Genomic DNA, 19,972 nt, shown 5'->3' on the forward strand with positions numbered 1-19,972 from the left:
CCAAGTAGCACAAAAGGACAAAGACTGTTCTCACTGACTAACATGCTCCCCTTTCATGTTGATTGGTTCATACATAGGGACCTGGTTGGGGCCCTGCTCTCCAAAAGTAAGGAGTCTATGACTCGCCTCCCCTCAATCCCGGACGACTACATTCCTGCTCTGTACAAAATTTGACTTAATGATTCTTTTTGCTTGTTTCTTTTTAAAGGACCAAGCATGCTGCATCCTGCCAACACATGTGTCTAGTGCCACAAAGACAAACCACATACTGGAAGATCTGCAATGCAGCCTGTAACGACGACATAACTTGTTTTGTTAAACAGCTGTGATGCAGAGGCATTTGGAAAGCTTCCCTGGGTCAGTCCTATCATCAAAAAGAAGCATCCTTCAGACTGTTTCTGCAGTGACACAAAACTGTGTTCACACACACATGCATCACTTGATGACTGTGTAAATAATGACAGGCATCTTTTCAAAAAAAAGTACTTTTTCATACTGCACATAGTTAAACTATGGAATTTGCTTTCACAAGGTGTAATGGAGGGCCACCAACTTGGATGGCCTCAAATTTAGACAAATTTATGGAAGATAAGGCTATAAATCGCTACTAGTCATGATGGTTATATTCCACCTCCACTGTCAGAGGCAATATGTATTTGAATGCCAGTTCCTGGGAACTGCAAGTGGGAAGAGTGCTCTTACACGCAGGCCCTGCTTGAGGGCTTACCACAGGCATCTGGCTATCTGCTTTGAGAACAGGAGGCTGAACTAGATGCACCTTTGGCCTGATCCTGCAGGACTCTTCTTAGGCTCTGATCTGAATGTGTGTACTGATGACTACCTCAGGAGAAATGCATGCATACCACTGAAATGAGATATGCATTTTAATGAGATATTAAAATTCTGTCTGTGGTGACATATCTGTGATCACACACGCAACCCGTCACTAGGGTTCTGTGACGAATATTCATTCACCTGTGAACCAGACTGGTAGAGCTGATTCTCCAGGTATGAAGACACTCTGCAGGGCAATCTTGACTTTTTTTTTTACCGATGTTCTGGGAGCAGAACCTGTCTTGGGAAGCATTCAAATCGGGGCCCTGAATATATCCCACTGCTTCACATGTCCTGGAGCCAAAGCTAAGGTCAGATGAGATGATTTATGCCTGGATACTTTTCATCATTCTGTTGTTCGCTTCCATCCTTTCAGCTCAGTCTTCTCTTGTATGGTGTTCACCAGGGTTTCCCCCAGGAGCTGACATTTGGGGTGGACTGGAATTTGATTTTTTTTAGGGTGGGGAGAGTGAGACCCTTTGGCGTTACCAAACTTGGATTCAAGTTATTTATTAAATTCCCATCCTGCCTTTCCTCCCAGAAGGAACCGTTATATGACACCATAGTAAAAAGAAAAGTGAGTTTCATATCCATTTCATTAGATTTCATATCCATTTCGTTTTCATATCCATTTCATTAGATTTAATGTTAAGTTTCAATTAAAATACCCTACGTTTAACATAGTGGTGACGGAGAAACGTCTCGATAGTGAGAGCGGTTTGACAGTGGAGGAAGCGTGGAGGAGGGTGCGCTCTCTTCCTTGCTGGAGGTCTTTAAGCCGAGGCTGAACAGCCATCTGTTTGAGATGTTCTGGATTTCCTGCACTGAATGGTCTATAAGGTCCCTTCCGACTCTATGATTCTTGTTGTTCATGAATTTCCCGAATGCAATGCATTCATTTTCAGTCGCCTTTGATGCATCAGGTAGTTCCTGTTCTTCTGCCAATATATAAGTTCATTCAATGATCAGGCAGAAGTTTACTTATTTCAGAACACAGACTGTATTTCAACAATGAAAATCCAGAACTGTTTCAGTCATGTTTGGAGGTAGCCTGTTTTGTCAATTCCAGAAAACATAACACCAATCTGGTCAGTAAAAGAACTGCTGGTCCTCCTTGGCGCTGCACGTGGCGGCGAGCCTCTCTCGTCATTTCACCTCGCTCTCCGGCTGGAGTCGAGTGTCGGGGCAGCCAGGAGGGGGCGGTCTCTTAAAGGACGCGGCGCCTTCCTTTCCCCGCTCGCTGGATCGCGGGATGGAGCGAGAAGTGGGAGTCGGTCGGGCTGGCGGGCGACGAGCCCCGTGCTCCCTGCCGCCGCCCCCAGGTAAGAGCCCTGCCTCCTTCGCCCTCCCCTGGGATAAAGCGGCGGCCCGGGCGCCGCGGCCGGTCTCTGTCAAGCCGGTCCCGTCGTGTTATGGCAGCGCTTGGAGCCCTAGTGAAGAAAGTGTGGAGTATCCGCCGCTATCTCGTGCTGTTGTGCACCCCGCTGGTGCTGCTGCCCATCCTCTTCAGCCTGCCCCCCAAGGTAACCCTTTGCCCCCTCCCTCTGTCCTTGAAAATAACCCCGGCTAGTAATGCCCCTGCAAGGAGCTCCCTCATTCTCCCCCCCCCCGTTTCTTCTTTGCTCTGGTCAAGATACTTTGCCCCCGCCCCACCCAGCTCCTGCTTCTAGAGTAACTCATCTCATCTTGTTCTGTTCCTCAATCTGCGAGTCTTCAGAGCCTTCCCTTGCCTTCAGCGGCTGTATGACAGGCAGAGCTTCAGCAGGTGGTGCTTTACCCGTTTGCTTCTCCTCTTGGCTTTCTGCCTATCGCCACTCTCAATGAAAGGTAGAGGAACCCTGTCATTTTTTTTAAAAAAAGGAGAGAGCATTGTGCACCTACTTTCCTATGCACAGCCAGAGTCCCTGACTCAGTTAAAATCCACTTACCCTTCCTGACAATGTACTCCTCTCTCATCAAGAGCCCCACCCCCAGTGTGCCCTCCCCCCATCCTCTGCCTTTGTTCAGGCTATGTTGCTCTTTAGGTAATGGCTTTCCCAATAACATGCTCAAAATAATTGCTTCACTGTGTAGCAGCCAGTGGGCAGTTAGGAGTAACTTCTTTTCCTCTTCCCTTATTCTCCCTAGGTTAGAGATGTGAAGGCCTGGAAAAAAACAGGAACTTTTTGGAACCCCCCCCTTTTTTAAAAAAAACCCAAACTGAATCCCCCATGTGTTTTTCCTGAACTTTTCTGATTTTTTTTCCAGGCCTTCGTATCTCTACCCCAGAATCGACCCCTTCAAGATAACCTACTGATTTCTACTCTCAATATTCTCTGCTTCCCTAATAACTATCCTGCCTACCGGCCTAAATCAAATTCCTGGCCATAGCTCTCTGGCTCCATCAAGACTCCCATCATCTATTCCATGAGAGTAATTCTTTGTTTTCTGCCCTCTGCACCTGGACTACTTGTAGGAAAGCCCTAGTAAGGATGAAGCTTTTGAGATCCTAAGTAGCCTCCTTGATGCTTGTGGTGCTCCAGGCATTACCGTTGTCAGCTCCTGCTTCACAGTGTTTCCAGCCAAGGAAACATACGCCTGTTGCCCTTGAGGGAACTTAGGTTGCCTCCAGACTGTATTTTGTGGAATGGATTCAAGCACATATCAGAAATTTAGGTTTGTGCAATTCAGGTGGATTAAAGCACTCCGCTGCCTTAGCATAACATATCCACTGTTCTGTTGTGGGTTGTTTTTTTTTAACTTTTTGCAGTTAGGAACTTGAGGAAATGCATTGAAAAGTGTGGAATGAACAAATAATTAACAGGAAGATGTATGAACACCGCACAAGCAAATTGGAAGAAAGGCTCCTTGTTGTATGAAATCAGGACAAATGCTTCGTAGACCAGATGAAGTCTAACCTCTGCATAAGCGTTGTGTATGCAAATTGGGGTGAATGCTCAATAAAGGTTGTATGTAGGAGATAACAAACTAGACCCAAACCCTTCTGCTTTCAATCCTCTGTTCAGAAGAGAATTTCCCTAAGAAACCTGGTCTACAAATCCATCTCCCTCCTCAGCTACCTCCTTTCTTCCCCAGCGTTCTGCCCCTTCCCTTTACTTGACCTGGATGGTATTTGCTCCCCCCCCAAACTTTCCCACTTGCCCCCCCTTAATTGAATACTCCCCTCCTCCAAATTAAACTGTCATCCTCTTCATAGGAAACAAGCTTGTGGGCTCATCAAAAATCCCTTTTTGTCTCTAGCCTATTGTCACTTCTTAACCCTAAGAGTGACTTCCCAGATTAATGTCCTGTCATTTTCCAAATAGGCCTCAAAGAAAACTTCACCACAGTCATGTACAGCTCGAGTGACTCACTGCTTTCCCTGAAGCCACCCATTCTCTTGCCTAACTTCCATGTCTTAATAGCTGGATGCCTTTGTTTTATGTCTCCTAAAATGAGAACAGGGGTGGGGAACCTGGTGGCCTGCAGATGTTGTTGGATTACAGCTCCTATCATCTCTGACCATTGGCCACCCTGGCTGATGCTGATAGGAGCTGGAGTCCAACAACATCTGGAGGGCCACAGGTTTCCCATCCCTACTGCTATCCCAAGTTACTGGGGAATACTCATTCCAGAACACAGAAAATCCTCATAAAGTGTATCCAACTACTTTGCTTCAAGGGTTGCCTTTCGCTCATTCTCACTCGTCACAGGGAAATAATTCTTTTTCCTGGAGAAGTTCCCAGGCCTTGTCCACTGTTCCCCCACATCCTTTGAATGTCCTTTTCAGGCAATTTTTTTGGTCTGGTTTTCTAAGCTACCCAGATCAATAAAAAGCATACCCTTACTTGTTCTTTGTGGATACATATATGCCATGTATAGCACCTCACCCCCCAAAAGAATCCTGGGTACTGTACTTTGTTAAGGGTGCTGGGAATTGTAGCTCTGTGAAGGGTAAACTACAGTTCCCAGAATTCCTGGGGGGCGGGGAGAATGTGCTTCAAATGTCTAGTGTGTATGCAGCCTTTGTTTTTCCATCCTGCTTCCAAAACACTTACCCTCACAGCCTATATAGACAGGTGCTCATTCACAGATGCTCCAGAGTACCTCATCAACAAAGAACTAATATTACAATCCTATGCACGTTTGCTTCCACTATGGTTCCACTATGTTTAGAAGGGGTTTCTCCTAGGTAAGCGTGCATCAGATTGCTGCCTAAGACTGTAATCCTATGCATACTTCTGAGTAAACATAAATGGGGCAGGCCTGTCAGTTGTTTCTATGCAAGTCCCTGTAATTTTCCTGAATCTTGGCACACCAGGTTGACATGACATGTAGTAGGAGGCTTTAATTACAGATATGTTTTAAGCCGTTTTAGTACAAGTGATTTGGGTTAATGTACATGTAATAGTAAGGGAACCAAAATTTTAGCAAAAAATAAATCTAGGGTAAATGGTACAGAATTTTCTTTATATGCTTAGAATTGTCCACTTTCTCTCCTTGCCAAGTTCTGACTGAGGCTTTCAGAGCGGCATTTGTTGGCACAGAAAATGTGTAACTGGGACACACAGTTCCCATTCTCCAGCAATACATGTCTTTTCTTTCTGGTCTTGTCTGTAGCTTCTGTCTCTAAAGCTTAAATCTCTTCCAGGTTAGTGCATATGCTGTTGTGCCTGGACCTTTCCACCACTGTTTCTCAGGCTATTATGAGCCTCCCACTGTGCTTATGTCTGTATCTTTACCATTCCTACAAGCGTACGTACATGGCTTCTATTGTATAATGTTTATATGTAACTCTCAACTCCATCCTCATCCATCAAACAGGACAGCCTCCTTTCCATGTCAAGAACCAATTTGATTCTCGCTGCATTTAGACAACAATTTATTCGTTTTCCCGACATTACCTTATCGGATAATTTCCATATTTATTTGATCTTTCATGTGACATAAAAGTGATATCTGGAATCTGGCAGAATATAGTTCAGAAGTTCAGCACTCATTTCCATGTTAAATGAAGTGACAAAATTTGGGGTGGCATACTGGCATACAGTTCTTTCCCATTATTTTCATGGGGGAACAGGAACCCGCATGTGCGGAAAGGGTGGGGGAGTAGCGACATGTCCAGTGATGTTCATTGTTGTATCACACCACGCCCATCAGTGGGAATGAGATATAGGATGACATGGTGGTATATCGGTCAGAAAGCCACAGTTCCATAATGCAACAGGTACTACAGTGTGAAAGGAATGTTAGAAATTATAAAACTATAAATTATAAAACTAATGCAATCAACTCCATGTCTGAATACAGCCTCTAGCAACTCTCATCTTAAATCATGAGACCTCCAGTTAGTGGTCCCTCCCCCCCAGCCATTTCCCTATTGGTTGGCAGAGCCCTAAAGATTCACTGGAAATAATCACATTATCATTCAAGTCAAAAGAAAAGTGAAGATGGCATATTCTTTTTCTTCCCAGGAGAACTGGATAGTGAAACTTTTAACAGCCTTGCATTTCTGTCGGGCTTTGTCTAACTTGACACAAATCTGTGCTCATATGAACCAAAATGTGTAGAAGACAATGAAGGGGCATTTACTTAATATAATTTAGCCCATCGTTCACACTTTATTCTGCTTTCTTTTCACCATTTTCTAAGGCTAGGGAAGGTTGGGGAAAGGCCCTAGTTGAGTGGCAGAGCATCTGTTTTGCATGCAGAAGGACCCAGCTTCAATCCCCAGCATCTCCAGGTAGGTCTGGGAGAGACTTTCTGTCTGAAACCCTGGATACTGAGCTAGATGGACCAGCTTCCTATGTTCTCCTATGTTACAATATGCCCCTTTCTTATTTAATCCTCAAAAGAACCAGAGATAGTTGGGATTTACATCTGGCCCATCTGCCTTCAAGCCCAATGTTGGATCCAGTGCCTGACGTGGCATCTTTGACCGTGCATCTATGAAACATTATTCCTTACCACTAAGGTTGAAGAAATGCAGGGTGCTTCCAGATGGGGGCTTAATATTTCAAATGAGTCGTTCAAATATTGCAAATGCGGTGTTGAGAAAAGTTTTTTTTTTAATTTACTGGATTTTCTGAGAAAGGAGTAAATCTGGATTAAATGGGGGCAAAATACAGGCTGGCATTTTGATGTCGATGCCATCATGTGGATGATGCAGAAATCTTGCGTGCATGAGCACCACCAGTCCCATAATAAACAGGAATGGAGAGAGACCTTTCTCCTCTAGCAGATAGGCACCAGTAGGGGATTTGCCCCAAAGCAAATACCAGCTTGAGAAGAAGGAATTTTTTCTGGATTGCAGCAAGAGAGAAAAGGGTAAAATTCCCACTGCAGTCCTGTTAATTAGCAAAGCCTCAGCTGATGCAACATGCATTTTCAAAAACCTGCATATTTCATACAAAGACACACATTTAACACCGCATGTAATTTGACCATTAGTTTAACTAAACAAGGGCTGTTGGAAGAGAAGTTTCTAGTAGGGCTGTTCTCACCCCTGGACTTTGTTCAGCCTGTTTGGTTGTGGATTTGTTAACTTTCTAGCTTTGTTGTAAAGAATATGAATCTTTTCCCTCTCTTTGTTTCTTATGTTGCTTGGATATATGTTTCTACCCAGACCTTTGCTATACAGCTTTGTCAAAAATAGCTGTTAGATCTGATGTAGTTCTCTACAATCACATTCCCCATTATGTTGTGATTATTACTGTGATTATTTCATCTTTGTACATGGCACTTTACAAAGCAATATTAGCAAAAGGCAAGTCCTTGCCCCAAAGAGCTTACTGTCTGGGTCAGGACTAGTCCAACTGCAGAGGCAAGCTGAGTGTTGAAATTTAAAAGATGCCTGCCCCAGTGGTGCAAATGTCTTAGAAGGTAAGCCACTGTCTGTACTTTTAGACAAGATGCACAGCGGTGGCTTAGCAGCTTGATGGATGAGCAATATTCTTTGTATTTCAGAAGACGCAGTAGAGAACCTTGCAATCTCCATCAGCTGCCTGGAGCATAGACAAATAGGAATAAATAAATAAATAAAATTGGTAGAACTGGAAAAGGCACAGAAAACGGCAACCCAAAATGATCAGGCAGATGGAACACTTCTTAGCAAGGAAAGGATACAGAGGCTGAGACTGTTAGTTTTGGAGAAAAGGCAAGGAAGGAGGGACATGATAAAGGTTTACAAAAGTATATGTGATATGGGAAAAATGGATGGAGAGAATTATTATGATTATTAATAACAACAATAATAACAATAACAATAGTGGAGGTGGAAATGAGTGGAAAGGGAGCACAACAAGAGAAGACAGGTACTAAACATAAGGAATGAAAGACTTGTGATAGATTTCCATAGAGCATATCTTATCTACTTTGAGGCTATCTTTCTGCAGATCAGTGGTTCTTAACCTTTTTAAAGTCATGGGCCCCTTTGAGAATTTGTTGAAAGTTTATTTATTTATTTATTTATTTATTTATTTATTATACTTATATCCCACCCTTCCTCCCAGTAGGAGCCCAGGGAGGCAAGTTATGGACCTCCATAAATAAATAATTACAGTTTGTTTTATTGCATTGAAAATTGTTTGGGGTTTTTTGCGCTCAGTTTACAGGCCCATGAAGCCCATCCCCTAGGGGTCCATGGACCACAGGTTAAGAACCTCTGCTAAAGATAAAGGCATTTATTCCTCGACTCACAGTATCCTAGAAGAAGATAGCTTTGGGAAGTTCATAATTCATAATCTGCTTTTGTTGTTGTGGAGGTAATTTAGGTAATTCAGAGTGTGTTTGTACTGTTTCATTTGGCTCAAAGAGTAAAAATAGGATTACATAATGGATATTTAATTCCTTTCGGGGACTTGTAAATATCTCACTATATTAGCTTGTTGGTTCTTCAGCTAATGTACATATGGCTTTATTAGATTTGAATGTCTTTTGAAGACAACGCTGTTGTAAGCTCACATATAGGGCTTTAGGGGAAAAATAGTGGGCTGTCTTTTAAGTGCAGAATATTCTCATCAAAAGGAGCTCAGCTTTCTAATGAATAATAATAATCATTGTGTTCCTCATGCTGTACTAGGACTTTTGGTACCTTTTATGCTGAATCACAGTGCTCCCCCCTTCCCCCCCCAGTTGTGACCTGTCAAGCCGAATGCAACCCACAGGTCATATATGGTGGCCCTAGGATAGGTGTGGGGAACCTATGGCCCTCTTAATTCACCCTAATGGACCAGCCTGCAATGGGTCGTTGCCATGATTATTTGCTTGTGGTGGCCATTTTACAATACACGTGTGTAACATCATGGGGAAATGGCAGAAACTGGGATACTGGCAGCCTCCAGGAACTGCATAGAGGGATGTGAAGTGCAATGGAGATGGGAGGCGGAGAGAGAGAGAGAGTATGGTATAGTGGTTAGAGTGTCAGACAAGTACTGCAACCATGAAGTTCACTAGCTAATCTTGGGCAAGTCACTGTCTCACAGCCTAGGCTGTGAGGATAAAATGTATGCTGCTTTGATCTCCTTGGAGGAAAGGAGGGTATAAAATCCCTCTGATCCCTTATGAGCCACCTTGATGACTGAGATCCTCTGACTGGGCACTTCCTGTGGTTCCCCATGCCTCAGAGGTCCGATCAGCCTTAGCTAGGGACCAAGGCATTAGGGTGACAGCTGTGCACTGTGGAACTCCCTGCCAGTACAGGTTCAGCAGGAATCATCCCTGACCTCTTTTAGATGTCTCTTAAAAATTGCATTTAGAGAGGCCTTTGACATGTGATTCTTCTTTTAACCAACCAGAATTTATGGATGTTTTTACTAATGTTTTATTGGCATTTTTATTGTTGTCGCAATTTTTATATGGTATACACTGCCTTGCTGTATTTTTTCAAAAGTGTAATTTATAAATCAAGCAGAGGGAAATACAGTTTCTCTCTTTGTATTTCTTAGTCCTCAATAGCAGAGCAGAGGTAGCCAACATGGCACCGTCAGGATGGTGTTAGACTCTATCTCCCGTCAACCTTGACCTTCAGCCATGTTGCCTGGGACCAGAGCTTGGAAGTAACTAGTTACAAGTAACGAATTACTTGTAATTTATTACTTTTTTGAGTAATGAGTGGGTAACTTCATTACATTTTGCTGGTAATAGAACGAGTAGTAACTTCATTACTTTTGAGGAGTAATTGTAATGTTTCCAGCATTACTTTTGCACATTACTTGGGGGGGGGGAGCAGGGGAAGTCTTCTGCTCCTCTGATTTGTGAATAAAAATCATGTGCTTCAAATTGGGCTTCTGTTCACGTTGTTCTTCCTTCATGCTCTGTGGGTGCTTAGGAGGCGATGAGGGAGGAGGTGGAGAGCGAAACGGGGTGGAGAAAACAATTGTTTAAAAATTGACAGGAGTGGAAGGAGAAAAGAGCTGGAGGCAATATATATATATTGTATATATACATATACAAAATATGTGTGTTGGGGTATCATCATTGCTGGGGGTGGGATGAGGGGATGTGAGATTCTGTTATGCCATTCTGTTAATCTTATGGGGGGGGGAATTCTACTACCCTCTGTGTGTGTGTGTGCTTATTTTTAATGCTGTTTTAGGCTACTTAGATGTGCAGCAGCCAAGGCCAACACCTTGTAGGCAATTTTTTTAAAAAAGTAACTAAAATGTAATTGTAGCAATTACTTTTGAGTAAAAGTAAAGTAATCAGTTACTTTCAGAGCAATTGTAACTGTAATTACTACTTTTTTGGGGCCATGTAACCGTAACTGTAATTTATTACTTTTTAAAAGTAATCTTCCAAGCTCTGCCTGGGACTGAGGGATGCTGTCACCCTCCAGATTTTGTAGAACTCCATATCGGCTGACCCTGTAATAAGAGTGTGAAACAGCCCATACAAAGAGGCATCTATCCTAGTGTAGTATTTTATTTATGCTGTGGATGAACAGATTTCTTTGGATAAGAAACATAAAATACATGGCTTCATTTTAGTTTGGTACTCAGAAATGCTCATTTATTGTGCCCCGGGGGATTAACTTCTGATGCTGAGTGTTGTGCTTTAGTTTCTTCTGCACACCATAACCAGCAGGTCGCCGCTAGAAAAGCAGAATGCATTGATTACATTTGTAATGGTGTCTTGAGCTTGAAAATTGCTTTTGGAAAAACAGTAGCTCAGTGGTAGAACACCTGTTCTGCATGCAGAAGATCCTGGGTTCAGTCCCCAGCATCTCTAGGCCGGGCTGGGAAACACCTCAATCTGAAACTTTGGGGAGCTGCTGCCACTCAGTGTAGACAATCCTGAGCTAGATGGACCAGTGGTCTGACTCTGTATAAGGTTAAATACCATTGTATGCATGGGAGAAGCAGTCACAGCAGGCAAAAAAAGTTCATTTAGTTGCTAAATTCCAGGCAGCTTTTTACCATCAGTGAGGGAAGCTTGTGCAACCTCTGTACTAATACCAATTTGAGCCTTTCTGTAATCATGCCATGTAGCCAAAACTGCACCATGTACAGGCCAGAGAGAAGTACCAACAGACTTAGAGTAATCCTGAGGTACACATCAGTGCAAAAAGAAATCTACAGGAAAAATATTTTTGCGGCAGGGGGGATCCACAAAACAGTCCCCCAATAACTTAACGATGCAGAATGCTCAGACACTGAGAGGAGAAAAAATAGCAAGTGGGTACAAGGGGGGAACTAAATGTTGACAGAGTGAATGGAGTGGGGCTTGATATCTAGGTGGGAGGGGGAAAATAGAACAGAGTGGCTGGCAGAGAAGTACAGTGAAACAGATATATAAAGGGAAGAAAGAACCACCTCATTGTCTGGATAGATCACTTCTGCTATTGGATTATGCAGAGGCACCATTCTTTCTGTTTGCATTGAGTATGGTGAGAGAGTTGTAATGGCTGCCAGAAATGTTTGCACCATGCCAGAAATTATCGGCGACAGCTCGTGAAACACTATTGAACATCCCAAATTGTGCCTGTCTGGGAGAAGTAGCACTTCAGAAATTACTTCATCTGCAAATTCACCATCTTTCTCTGGGAAGACTCTGGCACACAATATCAATCCTGTCTTCACAAACTGTGAGAATGACTGGGTTGATAGCAGACAGAATGGTGTCCAGTTCAGTATGAAGGTGTTCTGCTAAAAAATGTTCTGCTGCTTGCAAACTTTCCACTCTGTTGCACACACCATAGTCTCTGAGTTATGAGAGTCTCCAGGGGTTCCAGCTCTTCCCCAGAGTTTGGTTTCCTTGGAATGAAGGTTGCTAGAGACTGTGGTGTCATTGTCTTGCTGCGTGATCCAGCTGTGCTTCAGCTTCAGCTTTGACTCATCTGAGCATAGAACATTGTTTGCCAACAAGCACCTGGACGATCGTCAAGAGTTCTGGAACAATAGATGGAACTTTTTGGGCAACATGGGCCCCGTTATGTCTGGCAGAAACCAAACACTGCATTCCACATGAAGAACTTCATACCAATGGTCAAGCATGGTGGTGGCAGTATCATGGTTTGGGAATGCTTTGCCGCATCAGGACCTTGACGACTTGCCATCATTGAAGGAACCATGAATTCTGCTTTGTATCAGAGAATTCTACAGGAGAATGTCAGGCCATCCATCTGTCAGCTGAAGCGCAGCTGGGTCATGCAGCAAGACAATGATCCGAAACACACAAGCAAGTCTATATCAGAATGGTTGAGGAACAAATTTAAAGTTTTGGAATGGCAGAGTCAAGGTCCAGACCTAAACTCCATTGAGATGTTGTGGCAGGACCTGAAAGGCACAGTTCATGCTCGAAAACCCACAAATATCACTGAATTAAAGAGTTCTGCATGGAAGAGTGCGCCGAAATTCCACCACAGAGCTGTGAGAGACGGATCAGAAACTACAGGAAGTGTTTGGTTGCAATTGCTGCTAAAGATGACATAACCATGTTTTGAGTCTAAGGGGGCAATTACTTTTTCACATGGGGGCATTGGTTGTTGCTTAACTTTCTTTAATAAATAAATGAAATAAGTATCAACATTTTGTGTTATTTGTTCATTCAGGTTCCCTTTTCCCTAATATTAGATTTGGTTCAAGATTTGATAACATTCAGTACCAAAAATATGCAACCATGCAGAAAATCAGACAGGGGGCAAATACTTTTTCATGGCACTGTACATTTCCCAGGGAAAGGTCCTTCCTTCATAAACTTTAGTTTTCTGATTGCTGAATCTCTGCAAGTAAGTATGTCAGGAAGGATAAGGTCATCACGTTGCAGATTTTTCTGAAGAACCTGGTACACTTCTATATCTCTCATAAATTTTGCTAGTCAAGTTTTCTCATCATTCCATGTTATTAGAAAAGCATGGATTTCTGCTTTTCTTTTCTAACTCCATTTCTTGCAACTAGGCATGTTCTACAATATCAATGAGGTGGACCTGATTTTGTGTAAACCTTACATCATGATGTGAAAATAGTTTTGCTTCAGGAAAGGCAGAATGTAGCAGCTTTGTTTTATTCTTTGATGTTCAAAGCTAGTAGGTTCGCCTTCCAAATCTGTTTGCATTGGACCTTCTGGAACATTAACAATGATGGACTCTGCAGCAAGATCTGAAGATCATCTTGCCCCTTATGTACCCAGTTAATCACTACAAGTGAGAGCCTGTTGCAGATATTAGGTGATGTGTTCTGCACAACATAGTAAGTGGGCCTTTAGTGTTGTGGCACCTACCCTTTGGAATTCCCTCCCCTTAAATATTAGACAGGCGCCATCTCTATTATCTTTTCAGTGCCTACTGAAGACCTTCCTCTTTCAACAAGCCTTTTAAGTAGAGACCTTATCCCAGTCTGTGTTGGAATTGCTTTTTAAGATGTTTTAATTTATTTATTTTTAATGTTTTTAAGATTTCATTTTAAGATTTTTTGTGTTTAAGATGTTTTAAGTGTTTTGTCCCTTGTTTGTTCCCCTGGCTCTTTCTCGGAAGAAGCGTGGGAAAGACATTTAATAAATAAGTAATAATTGTTGTTGTTGTTGTGTGCCTTCAAGTCGATTATGACTTATGGTGCCCCTATGAACCAGTGACCTCCAAGAGTATCTGTCATGAACCACCCTGTTCAGATATTGTAAGTTAAGGTCTGTGGCTTCCTTTATGGAATCAATCCAGCTCTTGTTTGGCCTTCCTCTTTTTCTGCTCCCTGCTGTGTTTCCCAGCATTATTGTCTTTTCTAGTGAATCATGTCTTCTCATTATGTGTCCAAAGTATGATAACCTCAGTTTCATCATTTTAGCTTCTAGTGACAGTTCTGGTTTAATTTGTTCTAACAGCCAATTATTTGTCTTTTTCGCAGTCCATGGTATGCGCAAAGTTCTCCTCCAGCACCACATTTAAAATGAGTTGATTTTTCTCTAGTACACCTTTTTCACTGTCCAGCTTTCACATCCATACATAGAGATCGGGAATACCACAGTCTAAATGATCCTGACTTTGGTGTTCAGTGATACATCTTTGCATTTTCTAGTTCTCTCACAGCTGCCCTCCCCAGTCCTAGCCTTCTTCTGATTTCTTGACTATTGTCTCCATTTTGGTTAATGACTGTGCCAAGGTATTGATAGTCCTTGACAAGTTCAGTGTCCTCACGGTCAACTTTAAAGTTACATAAATCTTCTGTTGTCATTACTTTAGTCTTTTTGACATTCAGCTGTAGTCCTGCTTTTGTGCTTTCCTCTTGAATTTTCATCAGCATTTGTTTCAAATCATTACTGGTTTCTGCTAGTAGTATGGTATCGTCTGCGTATCTTAAATTATTGATGTTTCTCCCTCCAATTTTCACACCTCCTTCATCTTGGTCCAATCCCGCTTTCCGTATGATATGTTCTGCATACAGATTAAACAAATAGGGTGATAAAATACACCCCTGTCCCACACCAGTCGGTTTCTCCATATTCTGTCCTTACAGTAGCCTCTTGTCCAGAGTATAGGTTGCGCATCAGGACAATCAAATGCTGTGGCACCCCCATTTATTTTAAAGCATTCCATAGTTTTTCATGATTGTTGCATTTAGGGTTCTGACCGTGCTTCTATCTCCTTTTGCTTTTGCTTTCCTTCTCTCTTTAACCATTTTAAGAGTTTCTTCAGTCATCCATTGAGGTCTTTCTTTTTAACTAGAGATATTGTTTTTTTGCATTCTTCCCTGATAATGTCTCTGACTTCAATCCATACATCCCTGTCTCACACCCTTTTCTATTGGGAACCAATTGGTTTTTCCATATTCTGTCCTTACAGTAGCCTCTTGTCTAGAGTATAGGTTGCGCATCAGGACAATCAGGTGCTGTGGCACCCCCATTTCTTTTAAAGCATTCCATAGTTTTTCATGATCTACACAGTCAAAGGCTTTGCTGTAGTCTATAAAGCACAGGGTGATTTTCTTCTGAAATTCCTTGCTCCGTTCCCTTATCCAATGTATGTTTGCGATATGATCTCTGGTGCCTCTTCCCTTTCTAAATCCAGCTTGGAAGTCTGGCATTTCTCAGTCCATATATGGTAAGAACCTTTGTTGTAGAATCTTGAGCATTACTTTACTTGCATGGGATATTAAGGCAATAGTTTGATAATTACTGTATTCCCTGGGATCCCCTTTCTTTGGAATTGGGATATATATTGAACGCTTCTAGTCTGTGGGCCACTGTTTAGTTTTCCATATTTCTTGGCAAATGTACTGTTTAGTTTTCCATATTTCTTGGCAAATGTTTGTCAAAATTTGGACAGATTCAGTTTCAGTAGCTTGTAGCAACTCTATTGGTATGCCATCTGTTCCTGGTGATTTGTTTCTTCCAAGAATTTTAAGAGCAGCTTTCACCTCACATTCTAAAATTTCTGGTTCTTCATCATACGCTTCCTCCCTGAATGAATCTTTCATCCTTGCATCTCTTTTATAGAGTTCTTCAATGTATTGCTTCCGTCTTCCTTTTATTTCATCTTGGTCAGTCAGTGTTTTTCCCTGTTGATTATTCAACATCTCTACTCGTGGTTTAAATTTCCCTTTCATTTCTCTAATCTTTTGGAATAGGGCTCTTGTTCTTCCCATTTTGTTGTCCTCTTCTATTTCTATACGATAACTATTGTAATAGTTCTCTTTGTCCCTATGTACTAGTCCCGCCTTTCCCAACTAGTGGGCCACCAGATGTTGTTGGACCACAATTCCCATCTTTCCTGACCATTGGCAATGCTGGCAATGACGTCCACGTGTACAGTCGTCTTTTGGATTGCTCAAAAATGTGTTGGCAAGAAACAAATAATTGGCTTCACAGAATTCAATAAGTCTTTCTCCTGCTTCATTTCTGTCTCCTAAGCTCCATTTCCCCACAATTCCTAGTTCTTCTCTGTTCCCTACTTTTGCATTCCAGTCCCCCATGATTATAATCATATCTTGTTTTGGTGTGTGATCAATTTCCTCCTGTACTTCTGCGTAAAATCTCTCCAATTCTTCTTCTTCTGCATTTGACGTTGGAGCGTAGACTTGGATGATAGTTATGTTAATAGTTATCTTACATCAAGCTTTTTTCCTTGATAAAAACTCACTCCCTTTTCTGTGGTTGCTGGGTCTTTCCAGCTCTGCAGGTTTTGATATATCTTTCTTTTGTAAATGTCATTCTAATTCTTGTTGGGGGATGGAATTGTCATCTGAGACAACGGAGGTCACAATAGCAGGCAGTGAAGGCAAACGTACTTGCCAATTTAAGGCATTTTGCAGCAGCTTATTGAAATTCCTTATGTTTCTGTTTTGCATGTCTTTCAGCATTTGGCATTGTGCACCTTACCTAAACACCAATATTAGAATAACTTAATTAGCAGCATGCCCTGAATTCTTTGCCCTGCACTAGGATCCACCAGGGCCGTGGTCTGAACTTTCCCTGCCAGTCAGTGGTGGCAAGCAAAGCTTTTCCTCAAGTGCATGTGCAGGAGAGTCCCTCATCAGGCACAAACTGTACGATAGATACTAAAACATGGGACACTACTTGCCATTATGGAAACCACACTTGCACATAGGGAAACCCAGGACAGTGGTTTCCCTGCAGGCAAGTACTGTTCTAGGTTTTTTCAGAGCTTGGAAGGTTCATTTAAAAAATAACTAGTTCTAGTTCAAACATGTCCAAAATAGGGTTGCCAGGTCAGAAGCATCTGAAATCCTGAGATTTCAGGGGCGGGCCTTAGTGATGTTATTAAGTGTGATACATTAAGCATCAACCAAAGTTGCTTGGAGCATACTACTCAAACAAAAAAATTCTCTGATTAGAAATTAAGATAGAAATTTTAGCTAAATGAGGGTGTTTCCAGGTCCAGCTGAAGTGATGGGATCATTCCTTCTCACTTGCTTTGAGAGCCTGGGTAAGGAACATTTAATCTAACCTACTTGCTTCTGGCAAAAAGGGCTTAAGTGCCCTCAGGACAGGACAGTCAAGAGGCTTCCTACCACTGTAGGAAGAAGAGAACCTAGTGTTGTGGAGATGTTAGATGGCAGCACTCAAGAGTAAAGATGGATGCCCCTGATGGCTGCAATTTTAAACACACTTACTAAGAGACTAATCCCCATAGAACTCAATGGGACTTACATCTGAGTAGATATGGTTAGGATTGTGCTGTTGGTGAGGATTGACTAGGGATCCTCTGCAATGCTATCCATATCCAAGCAGTGTTGGCAACCCCCTGCCTGGAATGCCCTGCCTGTCTTTTAACGTGGCTACTCCAAACTTCTTTACAGACATGACTCTTCACTGCAGAGAGAGGTTTGAGAAATGAGTAAGAATTAAGAAGATTCTCTACTATTTCCTGTGTACTCTGTGGGCTGCTATAAACTCCCTTTGACAGCCAACCCAATTCCAATGAATAATAATTGACAAAGAGAAAACACACATGGTAATGCACAGTGGTAAGGAACTTCACTCACCCAATTCAAAATTCAGAATCATGCCACTTTAAGCTGTTTTGCAACTGTTTTATACTTGGTTTATGGTTATTGGATTTTAAATGGCTTTATTTCCTGTTGTGAGATTGGAGGGAGAAAGATTTACAACACAATTCTTTTCTATGTTTACTCAAAAGTCCGACTGATTTTTAGCACAATCCTAAGCATGTCTACTCAAAAATAAGTCCTACTGAATTCAGTGAGGTTAATTCCCAGGTATGTGGAATTAGCATTGCAGCTTTACTGCGTCCCCTCTTTCGCAGTGGAGCCAAACCGGCCCCATGGTTTTCCAAGGAGCTGGTGGTGATGAAGCGTGTCAGACGGGGACTAGAGCGACATTGGCGGAAGACTTGGAGCAAAGCTGATCGATCTCGGGCTAGAGCCTATTTCAAGGCCTACTCTGAGGCAGTACGGGCTAAGAAGAAATCTTTCTTCTTGGCCTCCATTGCGTCTGCTGGGAGCCGTCCAGCGGAACTGTTTTGAGTGGTTAGGGGGCTTTTAAGTTCCAGCCCTGATGAGGGTAATTCTGACCACTCAGCAGACCGCTGTCAAGAATTTGCACGGCACTTTGCGGACAAAGTCGCTCAGTTTCGCTCTGACTTGGACGCTAAAATTGATACTGTCTCTGAGGATGTAACTTCGGTGCCTGTTTGTCCAATTAAAATGGATTCTTTTCAACTTGTTTTGCCTGAGGATGTGGACAAGATCCTTGGAGCGGCGCGTGCCACCACGTGTGTACTGGACCCTTGCCCTTCCTGGCTCATTAGAAGTACCAGAGGGGAACTGGTCGATTGGGTCAGGGGAGTAGTTAATGCCTCTCTACAACAAAGCAAAATTCCATCATGCTTAAAGGAGGCAGTTATAAGACCACTGCTGAAAAAGCCCTCCCTGGATCCCTCTTTACTAGGTAACTACCGGCCAGTCTCCAATATTCCATTTTTAAGCAAGATAATAGAGCGTGTGGTGGTTGCCCAACTCCAGAGATTCCTGGATGATACGAATTATCTGGATCCATTTCAATCTGGTTTCAGGCCTGGCTATGGGACAGAGACGGCTTTGGTCGCCTTGGTGGATGACCTACGCAGAGAACTGGACAGGGGGAGTGTGTCTCTGCTGGTTCTACTGGACCTCTCAACAGCTTTCGAAACCATCAATCATGGTATCCTTCTGGGCCGCCTTGCTGAGATGGGGGCACTGTGTTACAGTGGCTCCAGTCCTTCCTGGAGGACCGAACCCAGAAGGTGGTACTGGGGGACTCCTGCTCGACCCCCTGGCCATTGACCTATGGGGTCCCTCAGGGTTCAGTTTTGTCCCCCATGTTATTTAACATCTACATGAAACCGCTGGGAGAGGTTGTCCGGGGTTTTGGGGTTCAGTGCCATTAGTATGCTGATGACACTCAACTCTATTTCTCTTTTCCACCTGAAGCCAAGGAAGCCGTACAAGTCCTAAACCAGTGTCTGGCATCAGTGATGGACTGGATGAGGGCAAACAAGTTGAGATTAAATCCTGACAAAACAGACGTACTCTTGGTCAGTCGGAGGGAAGATCAGGGAATAGGGATTCAACCGGTGCTGGATGGGGTCGCACTCCCCCTGAAGTCTCAGGTTTGCAGTTTGGGTGTACTCCTGGACTCAACTTTGAATTTGGAGGCTCAGATTGCTGCTGTATCCAGGAGCGCATTTGCCCAATTAAAACTGGTGCACCAGCTGCGCCCGTTCCTGGAGCTGCCTGATCTGACTAGGGTGATGCATGCCTTGGTTACATCCCGCTTAGACTACTATAACGTGCTCTACGTGGGGCTGCCTTTGAAGACTGTTCGGAAACTTAAATTGGTACAAAGAGCTGCAGCCAGAGTGCTAACCGGGGCTGGTTACAGGGACCATACAACTCCCCTGTTACAACAGCTCCACTGGCTGCCAATTTGTTTCCGGTCACAATTCAAAGTGCTGGTTTTGACCTACAAAGCCCTATATGGCTCAGATCCAGGCTATTTGACAGATCGTATCTCCCTACATAAACCTGTCCGGGATTTGAGATCTTCAGGTGAGGCCCTTCTTGTGTTCCCCACACCTTCGCAAGCACATATGACGCGGACACAAGATAGGGCCTTTTCGATGGCCGCCCCTAGGCTGTGGAACTCCATTCCGAGTGAGGTGCGATCAGCTCCCTCCTTGCCGTCTTTCCGGCGACAAGTAAAGACTGTTTTA

The 19,972-nt window shown here is 43.1% G+C and overlaps 1 protein-coding gene across 2 annotated transcripts in view; it reads left to right on the forward strand.

Annotated features, from left to right (window-relative positions):
• Window positions 1–2,006: 2,006 nt before the first annotated feature.
• Window positions 2,007–19,972, forward strand: part of SLC13A3 (solute carrier family 13 member 3) — an 83,329-nt gene continuing 65,363 nt past the window's right edge. Inside the window, exon 1 of one of the 2 annotated variants that reach the window (XM_061631397.1) lies at window positions 2,007–2,357. In XM_061631397.1, the coding sequence (XP_061487381.1) occupies window positions 2,247–2,357 (111 nt within the window). In that variant the 5' untranslated portion in view covers window positions 2,007–2,246. The remainder of the gene's footprint in view (window positions 2,358–19,972) is intronic. The other variant, XM_061631398.1, reaches the window with a different exon arrangement.

Source organism: Rhineura floridana, chromosome 6, assembly GCF_030035675.1.
Source record: "Rhineura floridana isolate rRhiFlo1 chromosome 6, rRhiFlo1.hap2, whole genome shotgun sequence".
NCBI lineage: Eukaryota > Metazoa > Chordata > Lepidosauria > Squamata > Rhineuridae > Rhineura > Rhineura floridana.